This window comes from Papio anubis, chromosome 6, assembly GCF_008728515.1.
Source record: "Papio anubis isolate 15944 chromosome 6, Panubis1.0, whole genome shotgun sequence".
Taxonomy (NCBI): Eukaryota; Metazoa; Chordata; class Mammalia; order Primates; family Cercopithecidae; genus Papio; species Papio anubis.
Window position 1 is genome coordinate 25688441 of NC_044981.1, and position 17254 is coordinate 25705694.

Genomic DNA, 17254 nt, shown 5'->3' on the forward strand with positions numbered 1-17254 from the left:
GGCAGGAAGCTTAAGCTTTCTCTGCACCTCTGTTTCCTAATCTGTAAAAGAGGTGGAATTATTTACTTCCCAGCATTATTGTGAAGCTTAAATGAAGTAACCTATGGAGAATCAATGTTAAAGCACTTCTCACTTTTGCAGGCCTTTGAGCTTGAAGTAAAAAACTTTTCCTAGCTAACATGTGTCATATTTCTAGCTAACATGCTTTCTTGCCCCCTAACATATCCCTTGGAGTAAATGTTACATCCCTAGCTCAACCACATGTTTTAGATTTATATTCAGTATAACCATTTTTTTTTAAACCACAGGCACAAAAATCTCCTACAGGGAGATAATGAAATGTGTCTTCTCTCATCAGTGCAGCAAGGCAGAAATTTATGATTATAATTCTCTACTTTGAGGCAACGTATCTTTACTATGCTTGCTAATAAGGCAGTGTTTCTCTAAGAACTGCAGGGAAGTGATGTGGAAGTAAAGGTTTTTTGGCCTGAAGGGACATGTTGAGAAATGAAACTGTTGGCAGAAAACTTATCCTTGGCAGCATTTGGTGGGATGAGGCGATAGACTCATTCCCTCACTCCCCGTGGCCTGTCTCCTCCAAGGCAGGACACCCTGAGCTTAGAGCGCATCAGAGAGGGTGTTAAAGGGTGGGAACACCATTGGCTTGCCTGTTAACATGTTGCTTTTGTCGCCCTCAGCCCAGCATCAGCGGGGTGGACCTTGATAAGTTCCGCGAGATTCTCTTGCGTCACTGCGATGTGAACAAGGATGGAAAAATTCAGAAGTCTGAGCTGGCTTTGTGTCTTGGGCTGAAAATCAACCCATAATCCCAAACTGCTTTGCCTTTTGCTCTTACTGTGTTTCTGTGCTCTTGCTGGTAGAATTGTATCTGTGCATTGCTGTTGGGGACACAGTGGGCAAACTCACAAATGGTGTGCTATTATTGGGCAAGAGGAGGGACGCTAGGGCCTTCCTTCCACCGGCATGATCTATCCCTGCCTCACTGTGCAGTGTCTGTGTTGTTTTCGCCTTGACCCTGGGCTTTCCTATCCTCCCAAAGAGTCAGCTCCCCTGTTACATGGCTCTGCCTGTCCTTCCCTGGTCACCAGGGGGACAGGGGCAGCTGAGTGCATTCATTTTGTGCTTTTCTTGTGGGCTTTCTGCTGAGTCTGAATGATGTGTAGCGTTCATGGCAATTCTGTAACTTCAACATAGATTTTTTTAGTGTGTGTGGAAATAAATCTGCAATTGGAAACAAAAATGTACTGGTAATTGCTTTTGTCCTGTGACCTTTGAAATGTTCTAGCTGGTGGTTTGACTAACAAACCCCTGACGTAATGGAGAAGGGTAGAGAAGGAGAGGGAAGGGCAATATCTTAAAAGAAATCCATACCACCAATCCTTCTATAGTTCTCACATGCCCTCACTAGGACTGACTTCCTGGTGAGCTGGCATTAAAGTGAGAGCTGCCAATAATCACTTTTTATTGGAAGGAGGAGACCAGAACACTCATCCTGGACTGGGTTTTGTTCTTAAGTGCTTGGTGAGCTCACATGGCTAGGCAGGTAGAAATAGAGAAGAAATATGAAGAAAATGTTTCCCAAGTAACCCAGGCTCCCCTCTCCATCCCTTCCTTTTCCAACAGTGCTGTCCAGCAAATCTGGGACCACGGCAGCCTTCTTCTAGGTACCTGAGTGTCTCTCATGGGTGCCTCTGCATGCTCCTGGCCCCAACATGTGCCCTGCTCTCTTCTCTCCTGGAACTCTGATGCCATCCCCATGGAAAGGAGACTGCTGGGGCAAGGGCAGAGTTTCTGTGGGGCAGGCCCCACTTTCCCTTACTGTCTTCACCCTTTATTTTTCATGACACCCCTACCTTATACTAGACTGTGCAGTAATTTCAGGTTTCGTGAAGTGTTATAGATAATTCAGAAAAATTAGTGTAGAACAGTGTATTTAGAGCTGTTCATAACCCAAGAATTCTGTTTACAGGGGTTCCCTTCATTACACACCCTTTTCGTAACTTGATTTTCTTCCCCTCAGGTCTCCCTTACCTCCAACATATAGATAATTCATATGAAGAACTACTATTTACTAAGTGCTTTCTATGTGCTAGGTACTTCTAGGTGCTTTCCATACCTTAAGTAATTTAGTCTTCACCAAATCCCTGTGAGATAGGTACTATCATGATACTCAGAGATGAAGAAACAGAGGTAGATAGAAGCTAAACAACATGTTCGTTATCACAGCTCTTACAAGTGGGAAGTCAGGGAGTCTGACTCTGGAACCCCATGCTCCTAACCACCATTTTATTTTTTATTTATTTATTTATTTATTTTTTAAGAGATGGGCTTTCACCATGTTGCCCAGGCTGGTCTCAAACTCCTGGGCTCAAGTGATCCACTCGCCTCAGCTTCTGAAAGTGCTGGGATTACAGGCATGAACCACCATGCCTGGCCAACAACAGACAATTTTCATGCACCTTTCAGGAAGCCTTGGCCCCTTTCTGCAGGTTTTTTCTCACAGTGGGATCTGCCACACCTCCCAGAAGGACAATTCTCCAAGTCTGGGTCATTCAGCCTGGAGTACACTTTGTGGGAGCTTAAAGAGAGTTCAGGAAGCACCACAGGGTGAGCCACACATGCCAGATTCTTCTGTTGATTGTCCAAATGGTGAGCTAACTGTGCACACATACACCCTTCACAGGACAAACAACTATTTTCAGAATTGAGACCGCCTGAACCCACAAAGAGGAAAAGACATTCTCTATTTCCACGACATCACATTATTCTGCAGTGATTAATTCCTCTTAATCTCCTGTTTTCTTGTTGTGTTTTAAATAACAGAAGAAGCCTTTTATTTTAACATAGTTGAATTTATTTTATATTTATTTATCGCAACATACTTTATGTTTGGTTTGAGAAAACCCACTCTATATGTCACAAATGCATTCTCTTCCACTATCACTTTTTTAAACTTTAAAATAATTGTAGTCATAGATACATATGTGTGTGTGTTTTTAGCACACCAATTGCCATTTAACCATTTTTAAGTGTATAATTCAGTGACACTAATTACATTTACGATCTTGTGCAATGATTACCACTATGTCTAAAGTTTACTCATCACCCCAGACAGAAACTCTGTACCCACTAAACAATAACTCCCAATTTCCCTCTTCTCCATTCTCTGTTAAGCTCTAATCTATGTTGTCTATATGAATTCACCTATTCTAGATATTTTATATAAGTTGAATCATATATTTGTCCTTTTTTGTCTGGTTTGCTTTACTAAGCATTGTAATTTCATGATTTATCCATGTTGTAGCACATATCAGAATGTCATTCCTTTTTATGGCTGAATTATTTTCCATTGCATGAGTAGTCTATATTTTGTTTATTCATTTGCCTGTTGATTGACACTTGGTTTGTTTCCACCCTTTGGTTATTGTAAATAATGCTGCAAGGAACATTGTCATATGAACATCTGCGTCCCTGTTTTCAATTCTTTTGTGTATATACGTAGGAGTGGAACTGGTGGTTCATATATTAATTCTATGTTTATCTTTTTGAGGAAATGCCAAACTGTTTTCCATATAGCTGCAACATTTTACATTCCCACTAGCAATGTATGAAGGCTCTAATTTTAATCTCCTGTTCCTAAATAGAGCTTTTATGGAACTGGCAAAAATCAGAACTGGACCCAAGGCTGAGCCACATCCATGTAATTTATGACTCTTCCTTTAGCTACATGAAGAGAATCTTTCAGGTTTGCTGCTCCTGCAATGGGTGTACTGCATTCTTAGCTAAGGATGTGCATCCTCCTCAGTGTCTACCTAGTGGTGGCTGAGTGGAGGATAAGGGTGGGAAGGGATGTTTTATTCTTTTAGGAATAACTTGTTCAGATCCATTGAAAGAAGCTACATACCTTGAGCACCAGCAAGCTTTCAGTCATGGCACATAGCTGAAACTCTATCAGAAGCCCTCAGGTTTCCTGCTCTATTACAATGTTAAGTTGATGAAGACCTTTCCAAGCATGCAAAGAAAGAGCTGGTGAAGATCTTTGAATAGCAAGAGGGTGGGTTTGTTCCACGTGAGGAATGAGTTAACTATATCCTATAATGTAGGTGCTGGTGGATTCATTTATGGATGACCAAGGAAGATAAACGGACTTAGGTTTTTGTTGAAAAACCAGAGGCAGATCAGGGAGCTGAAGTAGAGGCTTCTAGTAGGCAGAAGTCTCTTATCAGAGCCCATGTAGTATGTATTTGATGGGTTGGGAAAAAGTGGAATGACATCCTGAAAGCTGTGCTTTGGTCCAAAGATGTGTGTTCATCCATTCATTCAACAAATACCTATTAAGAATGAATGAAGCCTTCTTCAATTGGTCAGGCCCTCAGACATACCACTCCCTCCCCTGAATTATGATCCCAGGTAGTCACTGTCCTACTCATCTGCCAACTATACCTCCAAATAGTGTTAATTTATATTTATGGATACTTTTCTTCTTAAGTGGATTGTAAAGTTATTGATACCAAGGAATTGTGTCTTGCAGTCCTTTGTATATCAAGCATTTTAGTTGTAATCAAGAATGCTGTTGACAGTGGTGGTGGTGATGATGGTGTTGGTGGACTAAGAATCTACTGCACAACATAGTTGAGGATTGGGCAGTGCTTAATGTAATCTTTTATTGGGTCTACATGATTATAAAGCAAAATAAAAATGTAATCATATTTGCTGCATAGTGTAGCCTAAAATAAATAGTTAAGTGATAGATCTCAATCACTCATTTTTGTAAAATTTCAGTAAAATTGATGTGGGTATCCAGCTTTACTTTATCTCTTGATATTGCAATTTCTGGTCAATTCAGCCCCAAATTCTATAACACCCAGTAGCTGGAGTGGACTTAATATAACACAAGTAACGGACTTTCTGATTAAACCTAGACAAAGCTTGGTGTAAAAACAACTTCAGAGGCCCTACTGCCAGACCCATAAGCTTCCGTTTTGCTTCTTGATTGCTTATTTGTTTATAAGTTCTTGAAGGCAAAAGCTTACAGGTTTTTATTTTAGCAATAGTTAGCTTACTTTTGCTTTATGAGAGTTAGGGATACTTACAGCCATAACCTCCTCTATGAGACTTTTAGGACAATGTTGAGTTTCTAACTATAATAACAAACAGTCACAACCTAGGAGATAAACTCCTGCTTCTGCCTTCTCAAGGACCTTCTCTCTTCATTCCCTCCAGGGTTAAAGGAACTAATTATTTCGACTGTGGACCTTCCCTTGTTTTTCTTAACATTCTGGGCCATCTTAGTCTCCCTGACTCCTTCCACTGACATCAATCAGTTCCACTCTCCTCTGCTCCCACAATCCCTCCACCCTCGCTCCTCTCTCTGCAGTGACTTCACAGCTCCCTAGTCTCTCTTCTTGATCTTTTTCTAGTCTCTTCTTTCCACCTTCCACTTCATCCCTTTTGCCCTTGACCAATTAAAATGTACCCTTTCTTCTTGGATCTTCTTAAGTCCCAAGTTTTCCATAAATCTGCTCCACTCTCCATATCTCTTTTCACTCAATTTCTATTATTCTTTAATTAATATCCATAATTCAATCATGATTCTCTTGTAGTTGCTGTATCTGTGGGGCTCTGTCATCTCCAACGAGGTGAAAACCTTTCAGTAAGATCTGAAACCCTTGTTTTAGACTTTGGTAGCAACTCCAACTGGCCCTGCCAGACCACTATATGAGTATACATCTCCTAGCACAGTTACCAGCATGGATGAGAAACTTTCCTCACCGAGCGATGGAGAAAGCCTTGCCTCTGAGGCTGGTTCCCTGGTATTTATTTCCAATTCTGACTTTTGCTAGCTGTATAGCCTGGGGAAAACCAACAAATCTCTCTATATATCCATTTCCTTATCTGAAAAATAATACTGACTTCCAGTGAAAATGATGCTGTATGTTCAGGATTTGAGAAAGCATCTTGCCAGGCCACCACTCCAAATGCATAGCACTGTCAGAATCAGCGATAAGAAATAATTTTAAAAAATAAGGCTCACAAATAAGACGAGACTTTTCCTGTAGGATAAAGCAGAGCCTGAGGTCTTGCTGGGCTCCAGATTCTGAGGCAAGAAGGAGCAGCAGCAGGCACCAGGAAGGTCCCTGAGCAGGGAGAAAGGAGTGGGTCTCATTGCTCAAAACCAGGGGCTGGAGATGGACTTCACAGGCATGAAAAGAGGCTGGAAAAGCTGAGTGGCACCGCTGGGCCAAAGGCTTACAAGTGCCTCAAACCTAGGGAGCTGGACCTGTGCCAAGTCACCCACTACACCATTATGCAACCTCTAATATTCAGAGTATTTTTAGAGGGAAGGAGTCATAGGCCCCCAGGGCAAAATGTAGGTTTTTAGCTATGGCCCTAAGAGGCCAATCTTATGTAAGCACCAAACTACCTGACAAGAACTTAGAAGAGACAGAGAGAGAAAGAGAAATAGACAGAGAAATAGAAAGAGAAAGAGAAAAAAAGAGATCATTATTCACATAAGCCTGCAAACTTTAATTCTAAAGTTCATAAGGTTAGAAACAGAACTATCAGCAATCCTTCTTCTGAGTATATGCCCAAAATAGAAGAAATCACCATCTTGTAAAGATATCTCACCCTGATGTTCATTGTAGTATTATTCACAGTAGCCAAGATATGGAAACAATCTAAATGTCCATTGACAGGTTAATGAATAAAGAAAATGTGGTATATACATTTAGCCTTAAAAAGGAAGGAGAGCCTGCCATTTGCCACAACATGAATGGACCTGGAGGACATTATGCTAAGTGAACTAAGCCTGGCACAAAAAAGAAAAATACTGCATCATCTCACTCACATGTGGAATATTTGAGGTTTTGTAAAAAAGAGCTCAAATACACAGAGATAGAGGATGAAACAGTGATTGGGAGATGAGGAGGGGAGGGCACAGGCAGTGGGGAGATGTAGGTCAAAGGATATAAAATAGCAGGTATGCTAGGATGAACAAATTTCGAGATCTAATGTACAACATGAGGACTAAAGTTAATAAAATTGTATTGTATTAGGATTTTATGTTATATAAATAGGTTTTACCTGCTCTTGTCACAAAAAATGATGTGAGATGATAGATATGTTAATCTGCTTCATTATAGTAAGTATTTTACTATCTATATGTGTCCCGTAACATCATGTTGTAAGACCCAAATATACGCAATACAATTTATTTTAAAAATAAATAAAACAAAAAGTTTTTAAGGTCATTCGGAAAAAAGCTCATGAGAAAAGCTAATGCTGAAGAGAGTATTACAAAATCAATATTCAGGGAGTAAACAAATGAAATAAAAACAATACAGCCATATAAAAATACCTTTAAAATAGATATGTTTGTGTTTGCTAAAATATATGTAACTTATGTTTATAAAGGAATCTGTAATTTACTTTCCTCCAGGAAGAGGCACTGGGTGACAGAGTAGGAAGGAGACTTCACGGAATATTCTTTGTACCTTTTGAATTTTGAACCATATGAATGTATTATCTACTTAACCAAATATATAAATATAAAATTTAATAATTATAATATCAGTATATGTTTGCTTAGAACCCTTACAATAATAAAGGTATAATAATTAAAACAATTATTTAAAAATAGGCAGAATGAAATATAAACAAGTGGACATAAATAAGAACCCATTAAAATCATGAAAATAAAATATATAATTACTGAAATAATATTAGTGCAAGAAATAACTTTTGACCGGTCACAGTTGGAATCAGTGAATACACATATTGCAGATAATTCACATAGGAAGACACAGACACACACTAGATAAAAATTAAAAAGAAGATAATTGTTTTTAGAGTCGACAACATATGTCTATAGCAACTGCAAAGAGAATAAAAATAGTGGATCAATACAACTTGAAGAGATAACAGTTGAGTTTCCAGAAATGAAGACATGAATCCTCCAAATGTGAATACATAGTGAATTCTAAACCTGGTAAATAAAAATAAACCCACACCAGAAACTTTACATTGAAATGTAGAAAACAAAGGCTAAAGAAACCTCAAAAGCTGAGAAAAATGAGAAAATTATGTACTAAATAATAACTACATTGCCAGTAGATTCTTATCAGCAAAGCCAGATAATAAATGGATAGCGGAGTATTTCCACGTAAGAAAGGAAAATAACTGTTTATCTAAAATGTTACCTATCTAAACTATCATTCAAAATTAGGATGAAAGACTTTACATAGACAAATATTTTGAGGGTTTTACTCAACTTCCACCGTATATTCTTATTAAGAACTAGATAATGCTATATTTAAGCAGAAAACTAAATCCAAAAGGAAGTGTGGGATGCATAGAGTATGGTAATTGATTTTAAAATATTTAAACCTTAAAATGGACAGAGATTTGGCTAAAAATTGATTTGTAAGGATGTTCACTACAGTACCAACTATAACATATGAAAGTATAGAAACAACCAAGATGCCCAATAGTGCTACTCCAACCTTTGTAGCACTTCATTTGTATTAAAAATCTGGACTTTTAAAACAGCTGGTGTTTTCTTTTTCTTTTGAGACAGAGTCTTGCTCTGTCGCCCAGGCTGGAGTGCAGTGGCCCGATCTCGGCTCACTTCAACCTCCACCTCCCGGGTTCAAGTGAGTCTCCTGTCTCAGCCTCCTGCGTAGCTCGGATTAGAGGTGTCCGCCATAGTTTTGTATTTTTTAGTAGAGATGGGGCTTCTCCATTGTTGGCCAGGCTGGTCTCGAACTCCGTACCTCAGGTGATCTGCCCGCCTCTGGAAGCGCTGGGAGGATAGGCGTGAGCCACCACGCCCGGCCTAAATAGCTGTCTTTCACGTATTACATAATAATCTCAGAAACTGTCTTTGTGGCCTGTTATTTTCCTGGGAGTAGAGGTTAAAATATTTTTCTTTAAAAAGATGGCCAAGGTATAGTGTTGAAAAGGAGCAGCTCCCTTGTCCTTCTGGCAGGGAATGCGATGAAGTGGCCTGCTTCTTCAGTGCCCCGCTGCTTAATTCTCTAGGGGAGTACAGAGGGTCAGGTTGTGGAACTCAGTGCCTAGAGGATTAATGTTTACAACTCCCGAAGCCCCAGCCGACTTGTTACAGGTCCCTGTAGTTTGTCTTGTTGTCTATAGGCGGTTTATGTTAAACAGCTCAATTAAACTCTCTACTTTAAGGACAGAGAAGTTTCTCTCAAATTCTTGATTTGGTGTACGCGTAGGTGGGCTTGGAGAACGAGTGCAAAGTTTTGACAACGCAGCAGAAATATAATGTCGTAGACTGGAACGATAAAGCTCTACCATGGCGCTAAGCTCCCGCTGAACAATCTGGGTTCTACTGGTTGCTCTGAACAAACTCCGCCTCTTTCTAACCAAGTAGATAACTTCCCGGTGGCGTACTGGTACCCGTTTTTGCGTTGCCCCAGCAGATTACTTTTCCGAATGAACACCTGTCTAAGTGTGCACGCACTACGGTCTCGCGGGGGGGGGGTTTTACAGGCACATGATGGGGGCGTGGCAGGCCAAGAAGGTCTTGGGAAATGCAACATTTGGTCATGGGAAAAACAATGCCTGTTCTCACCTAGGTCCGTGGGCACAGGCTGGGGGCGGGGGGACACCTAGCCAAGGACCACGCCCTCCTGTACCCTGCACTTCTCTTTTCGCTTCGGTATCATTTAAAGGGACCATGCGCTTTCCCTCCATACCAGTATTACGCAACTCAAAAAAGTGCAATGACATTTTAAGATCATTAAGAGTACAAACAAAAAGTTACTAAAAGTGGACAGGAATGAATTAGGAATTACACCCAAAGTAAAGCTCAGATTATTCACTATTTTAGAAGTAGCATTCCAGCAATTTAGAGATACTCTTTAGGAAAAAGAAATGGGTCTATTTTGACTCTATTCCGTTATGTTAAATTAGAAAGAAAAGGCCAGGTGAGGTGGATCACGCCTGTAATCCCAGCACTTGGGGAGGCTGAGGCGGGCGGATCACGAGGTCAGGATATCGAGACCATTCTGGCTAGCACGGTGAAACGCCGTCTCTACTAAAAATACAATAAAAATTAGCTGGGTGTGGTGGCACGTACCTGTAATTCCAGCTACTCGGGAGGCTGAGGCAGGAGAATCTCTTGAACCAGGGAGGCGGAGGTTGCAGTGAGCCGAGATCGTGCCACTGCACTCCAGCCTGGGCAACAGAGCAAGATTCCGTCTCAAAAAAAAAAAAAAAAAAATTACAAGGAAAAACTCCCAATTGTCTGTGGAGACTGACAATGGAGATGCAAGAACGTTGAGGGTTGGGTGGGGCCGACCTTCAAAAAACCTGATGCATTTTGTGGTATTTCTTCTGCTGTGATTCCTCCTCTTCCATCATCCATCTTTATCTTGTCATAATAATCTATCTATTATCTTCCTTTAAATATAGAATTAGTGCTTGCCTAATTGGCTTTCCTGGAATCTAATTAGTTTTAAACATTTTCTCAACTTAATTTTTTGTATGTAAAAATGAAGATGGCGTTTGCAACAGAGTTGAGGTAATCATTTTCACAGGGAAATCATTTCCAGGGATTTATAACTGTATTCACTAATTTGTTAGAGCATGAAATGATAAACTCCATTTTTTTTTTTCCTTTGCACTCCAGATTACAGTCAAGGGAACATCTTTCTTCTCATACCATCATAAAAAGAGACACAATAGCCAACGGCTTGCCTGCCATCTAGTGCTTACCTATTACCAGAAAAACTTCATGGTAGTGAAAATATGATCCTTCACTACTAATTTGACTTCATTATTTGCAATCAACAGGATCAAAGCCAACACTTTGGCACAATTTCTTTTGCTAGAAGTTTAAGAAAGTTCACTGGGTTTTTATTTATGGCAATCTCCTTTGATGTTTATTGAAATAGTTCTAATGACTAAAATTTTCAAGTTTTTTGGCTGTCAGATTGATGTTTTCCGGAATAAATGTATGAGTGGTCCACAAGGCTGCTCAATTTTAAATGGGCAGCACTTGGTAATTGGTATTGCCTGGTGAGTTAACATCTAGTGAGACTATCTGATATATACAGAATCTTCTTCTACGAGGGGCTGGAAACTTCCCTCTGACAAACATAGTGTGGTGGAAGAGTTATTGAACCTGGGGTCTGGAATCCTGAATGTGAATTCCAGCTTAAGCCATTTTATCTTGGACAAAGTCACCTGACTCTCCCAGGATTACATTGCTTGTGTAAAATGAAAGGCCAGACTGATTGATTTCTAAGGTTTCTTCCAGTTCTAACACATGTTGAAGAATTAATAACCTGATGGAAAAGTATGCCAATATTTTCATTTTGTACTTTAGTTATAGATATTGTTGTTTAAAACTACTTGCTAATAATTGTTGCCCTAAAGAAGATTCAGACCGGAAAGTAGCTTTTATGCACTAACATTCTTCACGGGGCCTGTATACATTAATACGGCAGATGCAAGCCATTTGGGCCAAACAAATCCATTCAAAGTTAGAAAAGATCTAGGATATTTCAGGTCAGGAAGAACATGTGATAGGAAAAAAAACCTACGTAAATGAGAGAGAAAGTATATGAATCCAGTTAAATTTTTGAGCCCACCACTTGGCTATGTGCTATTGAAATCACCACTGCAAAACTGTAACTGCCCTAAAGAAGATTCCGAGCTGAAAGTTACTTTTATGTACTAACATACTTAATGGGGCTTATATACCTTAATACAGGTTTTATAGCAAAAGTTCCACCCAAGTTCCTAGTCAGGTCTGTTTATGCAAATAAAATATTCAAATTTGTTTAGTTCTGATTGGTTGATACAGCTGAGCCCTCATTGGTCAATACAGATAATCCCTGATTGGTTGGTTCAGGTGAGCTCTGAAAATTCCAAAGTTGAACAGAGGTGTGGGTTTACTGGGAACTCAGAGTACTCCTTGTGATCTCTAGTTAGCAACTGGTCCTTGGCTCTATTTTAAATTCAGGTCCAGTTAACCACTTGGGATCCATCTTGAAGGATCCATCTTGAAGGACTGGCTTTTTCAGTTTCATATTTATTACTGACAACTTTGCATTTTTTAGTTACCTTGTTAATCAATTATGATCAGCTTGTCCAGGCACAGTGGCTCACGTCTGTAATCCCAGCACTTTGGGAGGCCGAGGCGAGTGGAACACCTGAGGTCAGGAGCTCGAGACCAGCCTGGCCAACATGGTGAAACCCCGTCTCTACTAATAATACAAAAATTAGCTGAGCGTGGTGGCGCATGCCTGTAATCCCAGCTATCCAGGAGGCTGAGGCAGGAGAATTGCTTGAACCCGGGAGGTGGAGGTTGTAGTGAGCTGAGATCACACCATTTCACTCCAGCCTGGGCGACAAGAGCAAAACCCCGTTTCCAAAAAACAAGAAATATTACCAGCTTGAATTCTCCCCATTGCATCCTGGGAAGTTCATAGCCCTGGTCTGCAAGTCTCCCAGGTTGTTCCTAAGAACTTCGTCTGTGGAAAAGATATAGAATAAAGAAGAGGATTTGGGGGAAGATCAGAAGATCTTAGAGAACCAGGAGAGCAACCTGGGCTCCTGTCAACCAAAAAAAAAAAAATCCCTTAGCTAGAATAAGAAAGAAAGACCGAAAGGCCTATGGGTCCCAGAGCAGTGGAATTGGGCCTAGCTTCATAACAGAAACCCAGGGAAACAGCAAGCTGTTGGAGGGGAGACTGCCATGTGTCACATCAGGGTTCCCTGTGACCCAAGCATAGCAAAGAAGAATCTGAGAACAAATAGTGTCAAACAGCTCTTCTTCATCTGTCAAAATACAATGCCCATTTTTTTCTAGACAATGAAGCAAAATTTTACACCCCTAGTTATTTGAGTGCAGATGGTAGCAAAATTGAGTTAGGGAATGTTGTACACAGTTGGGAAGAGGGAGAGGGAAGGATAGTTTGTGTGGAACCCTTACTTGGTGCACACTTTGTATTTTTTTTTTTTTTTTTAATAAATCTGTGCCATTCTGACTCATCACTGATTACTACATGCACAATGATAGCAATCCACAGGCAAGCGTTCATATTGCTAATGATACTGCTTTACAGAGTGATTATCTGAGAGCCATTCTCAGCTGCTGCATCAGGATTACAGCATTTGTGCAACCACAAATTAAGGCAGGGGTGAAAAAGCCAGCACTTGTTCAGTCAAAAAGAGCTGGCAAAGAGGGCAGCCTGCAATTAGATTAAACATGTTTGTCACCAGGGGGCTGGCAGGCCTGGGTCACATGCTCAGGAGTTGGGGATGACCTTTTACAGATGTAGATTCTCAATATATAAACCCTTCAGTCCAAAGCAGATAAATGAACCAAGTTTTGTAGCTGGCTGCGTCATGTTTTTATCTCCATTTGAGTAAGCATTTTCTGGGCTTACTGTTGAGATACAACAAGTCATTGTTGAGATCTCTTAAAGGACCACACTAGCCAGCCCCATCAGTGATCTTATGCTTGGATATCCCAGGGATCAGTTTAACCAAAATCATTCGTTTGTGCCAGTCCCTTCAACACTTTCTGAAAATTTTCCCTTTGCCTGTTTTGGATAAGAAAACTTCATTTTCAAATGTTTTGCCTAATATTTTTACCTTAACACAGGTACACAAAAAAGTCTTCCAGAGACAGAGGATCACTTGTAATAGTCAAAGATTCAAGTAACTGACTCAGGAGAGAAGTGTCTGCTAGCAGTAGGACCGGGCTATTTGATGTATTTCATGGAACTTCTCCCTCTCTACTTCCCATCCTGCCTTTATTAGGAAGCCAAAGAAAAAACTTGATTTTACAAAGCCTGATCCTTTAATTACTGGCACACTCAGGTTCACAGAAATCCTAAATGGCTTTGTATTGGTCACAACTTTTATCTCCAGCAGATTTATAAACCACTGCAAGGCCATATCGCTAGTACTTAGCATACACAAAAGTTTTAACCAGATATACTTCCTTATACGGGTTCTCTGTTCTAGCCTTAACTTGCCTGGAGCCTTCCTAACTCTTGGTGTGACCCTCAGTCTCCACTCTCTTTTCCACACATCAAAACATTCTTCACCTTCAAGCACAGCTCAAAGCTCACTTCTTCCAGGAGGCAGTCCCTGATTAATCAGATGGAAGTGGTCACTTCCCCTCAGGAAATGAGACAGCTGCTCTATGAAGAAAAGAGCATTAGACTGAGAATCAGAAGGGCTAAACCCAAATCCCAGCTTTGCTAAGAACTCACTGAGGGACTGTATTAGTTTCCTAGAGTTTCCATAAGAAAGTATCACATACTAGGTGGCTTTAAACAACAGAAATGTATCATTTTACAGTTCTGGAGGCTGGAAATCTGAAATTAAGGTGTTAGCAGGGCTGTTTCCTTCTGAGAGCTATGAGGGAGAATCTCTTTCACGTTTCTCTCCTAGCTTCTGGTGGTTTGCTGGCAATCTTTGGTGTTCCTTGGCTAGTAGGAGTGCTACCCTGATGTCTGCCTTCATCTTCACATGACATTCCCCCTGTTTGCATGTCTGGCTCTGTATCCAAATTTCCTCTTTTTATAAGGACACCATTCATATTGGACTAGGGGCCCATCCTATGCCAGTATGACTTCATCTTAACTAAGTACATTTGCAATGATCCTATTTACAAATAGGTTGTATTCTGAGGTACTGAAGGTTAGACTTCAGGATATGAATTTGGAGAGTATGCAATTCAACCCGTAACAGGGCCCATAGGAAAAAAAAATAATCCCTCTCAGTTTCCCGACCTGTAAAATAGAGGTAAAGTCGAAATAACTACTCACAGAATCCTTGGAAGGATTAGTGTAGGTAGTTACCTAGTTCTGTGGCTTAGTGGATGCATATGTTCGATTCCATATGTTATCGTTTTTATTTTCTGCTGTCTTATTACGCTTTTTACACCTATATATGAGTGGAAGCAGAGCGGAGAGAAGACCCAAACATAATTGATGGCTCCTCTCTGGGGGAAGTGGGGACACTGTAACGGCTTCCTTCAGTGAGGCACCAAGCTAGGCAAGGAGACAAGCTGTAAGCAAAGAGCTTACAGTCTGTTGGAGGGATTGTAGTGCCAGATGACCCAGCACAATTCATGAGTTAATGTTTGAAAGGTATAGTGGCCTTTCCCTCAGTCCTTTAGCTGCTGCCTGGGATGCAGGATTTACTTCAGTGGAGTCAATTATGAGATGCTGCAAGAAGAGAAAGTGCTCTCCAAGTGAGTGTTTATTTTACTCAAAATTTCATTTTAAAATGTATGTTTGCATAAAATGCCTGTACATTTCCTTTGGATCATCTGCTCTAGAAGTAATAGGTCAGTTTCAAGGGTGTTCTTTCCCAGCAGGTGTGGGGTCAGACTGACTCAGATCTTGTTCTCCTACACAGGCAGGGAGCCCAAAACTTGCCTCTGCTGTCCTTCTCTGAGAGTCTACCAATTGGCTTCCTTACTATTGTTGCACAACACCACACATAAATCGATTTCTTTTAGAAGCTGCACAGAAGGACATCCATAAAATTAGGCCCAGTAAGGTTCTTACTGTTTCATTAAATGTTTCCGGTAACTTTCTGATCTGATGGAACAGTCATAACTACAAATGTTATGCATTTTGGATACATGATATAGGCGTTTGCTTTCTTTTTAGAAAAACATGAAACTAGAAAGGGAGTGTATTGAGAACTGAGCTCCCTACCTGGCTGATGACAGAAGCATGGGCGGTGGAGGAGACAGTAAGTGAGCTCCCAGGCATTCAGCTCACTCAGCCCCGTAGCCTCCCTTAGAGTGCTTTTCCATACTTGTGTCTTAAACAATAGGCACGAAGTGATGAATTCAGAATGGACACACAGTAGGTGCTTTTAAGCGTGATTCCATCTGCCTCTAGCTGTCAACATAAGGCCACACTAGAGTAATTTTGCGGCAAATTCTGAGCTTGGTTACAGAACTTTTGGGCAGGGAGGACTCAATAAGCAAATCCCCCCCCAGAGGGGGATTATGATTTATATTTACAAAGCACCAAATAAAGTTCACATAAACCTCATGAGAGATTCCTCCTTCCATGCTATAAAGTGGAGGCCAGAAACATCAAGACTTTCCCCAGGCTCCTCAGGAAGAAAGAAGCAGAGCCAGGACTCACACAGGACTTCGGACTCAAAAGCCTTTTCTCTCATGAGCCACTGGCCATGTGCGGTGGGCAGAAGTGGCTCTTACTCTCCTCCGTAGCTAACCGCAGGAAATGCCTCAGGGCTGAGGGAGGGGATGTGCTGAAGGGTCAGCAGGTGAAAGCTACCCTCACATAGGCCCATTCTGTAGGAAAGGGCAGAGCCCCTGTGCCCCAACATCTACCGCAGCAGAGGCCAGCACTTGAATACGAAGGGCTGAGGAAGTGACCAGCACTTCTTTCTGAAGCAAGCCTAAATTAAGGGATAGCAAACCCCAGGAAGGAAACTCTTCTGGATTGCTCCGCTAGCATGGAGACAGCCAGAGGGCACCCAGGGTGCTCTGCAACCTTGTGCTCACAGAGGTGGAGGTGCTGAAGGTGCTTACTCTAAACTGAAAAGGGGTGTTCTCTGAACTTTCCTCACTCTTTCCCATCCCCAAACTCGCAGACGGTGAAAAGCCATAGTTCCACTATTAGACTGTAATCCCCTGCATGGCAAGATCTTTATATTTCATGGTATTTCCAGAAACTCAAATTGAATCCAACATAGAATAGGCTCTCAGCAAAGGAGTATTAATGATGACATTAGATTTCTCCAGATAGATAAAGATTACTCAACCCTGGCACTTTTAGCATTTGCGGGCCGATAATTTTTCGTTTTGGGGAGTTGTCCTATGTAAGATGTTTAGTAGCATCCCTGGCCTTGACTATGAGATGCCGGACCTGCCGCTAGTTGTGACAACCAAAAATGCTTCCCAACATTGCCGAATGACCATTGGTAGCAAAATCAGCCTTGGTTGAGAATCACTGATTTAGATGAAGAAATGAACTAACACATCTGAGCCTGGGCTATGTGCCGGATGCTTTATTGATATGATCTCAGTTTGATCTTCACAATAACCATGTGAGGTAGGTGTTACCATGTACAGGTGAAGAGACTGAGTCACAGAGAGATTATGTAACTGGTTCAAAAACACTCAGCTTAGAAGTAGCAGAGCTGGATTCTGAAGTAGACATGTCTGATTCCTATGCTGACAAGAGGCAGAAAT

At 41.0% G+C, this 17254-nt stretch overlaps 2 protein-coding genes across 5 annotated transcripts in view; one reads left to right on the forward strand and one right to left on the reverse strand.

Annotated features, from left to right (window-relative positions):
- SCGN (secretagogin, EF-hand calcium binding protein) overlaps positions 1-1261 on the forward strand; it is a 52500-nt gene extending 51239 nt beyond the window's left edge. The window contains exon 11 of the mRNA XM_003897140.3: positions 699-1261. Within this exon, the coding sequence (XP_003897189.1) occupies positions 699-827 (129 nt within the window). The 3' untranslated portion in view covers positions 828-1261. The remainder of the gene's footprint in view (positions 1-698) is intronic.
- LOC103883540 (histone H2A type 1-A) overlaps positions 1-17254 on the reverse strand; it is a 134659-nt gene that overhangs the window by 18508 nt on the left and 98897 nt on the right. The gene's annotated exons all lie outside the window — the stretch shown is intronic.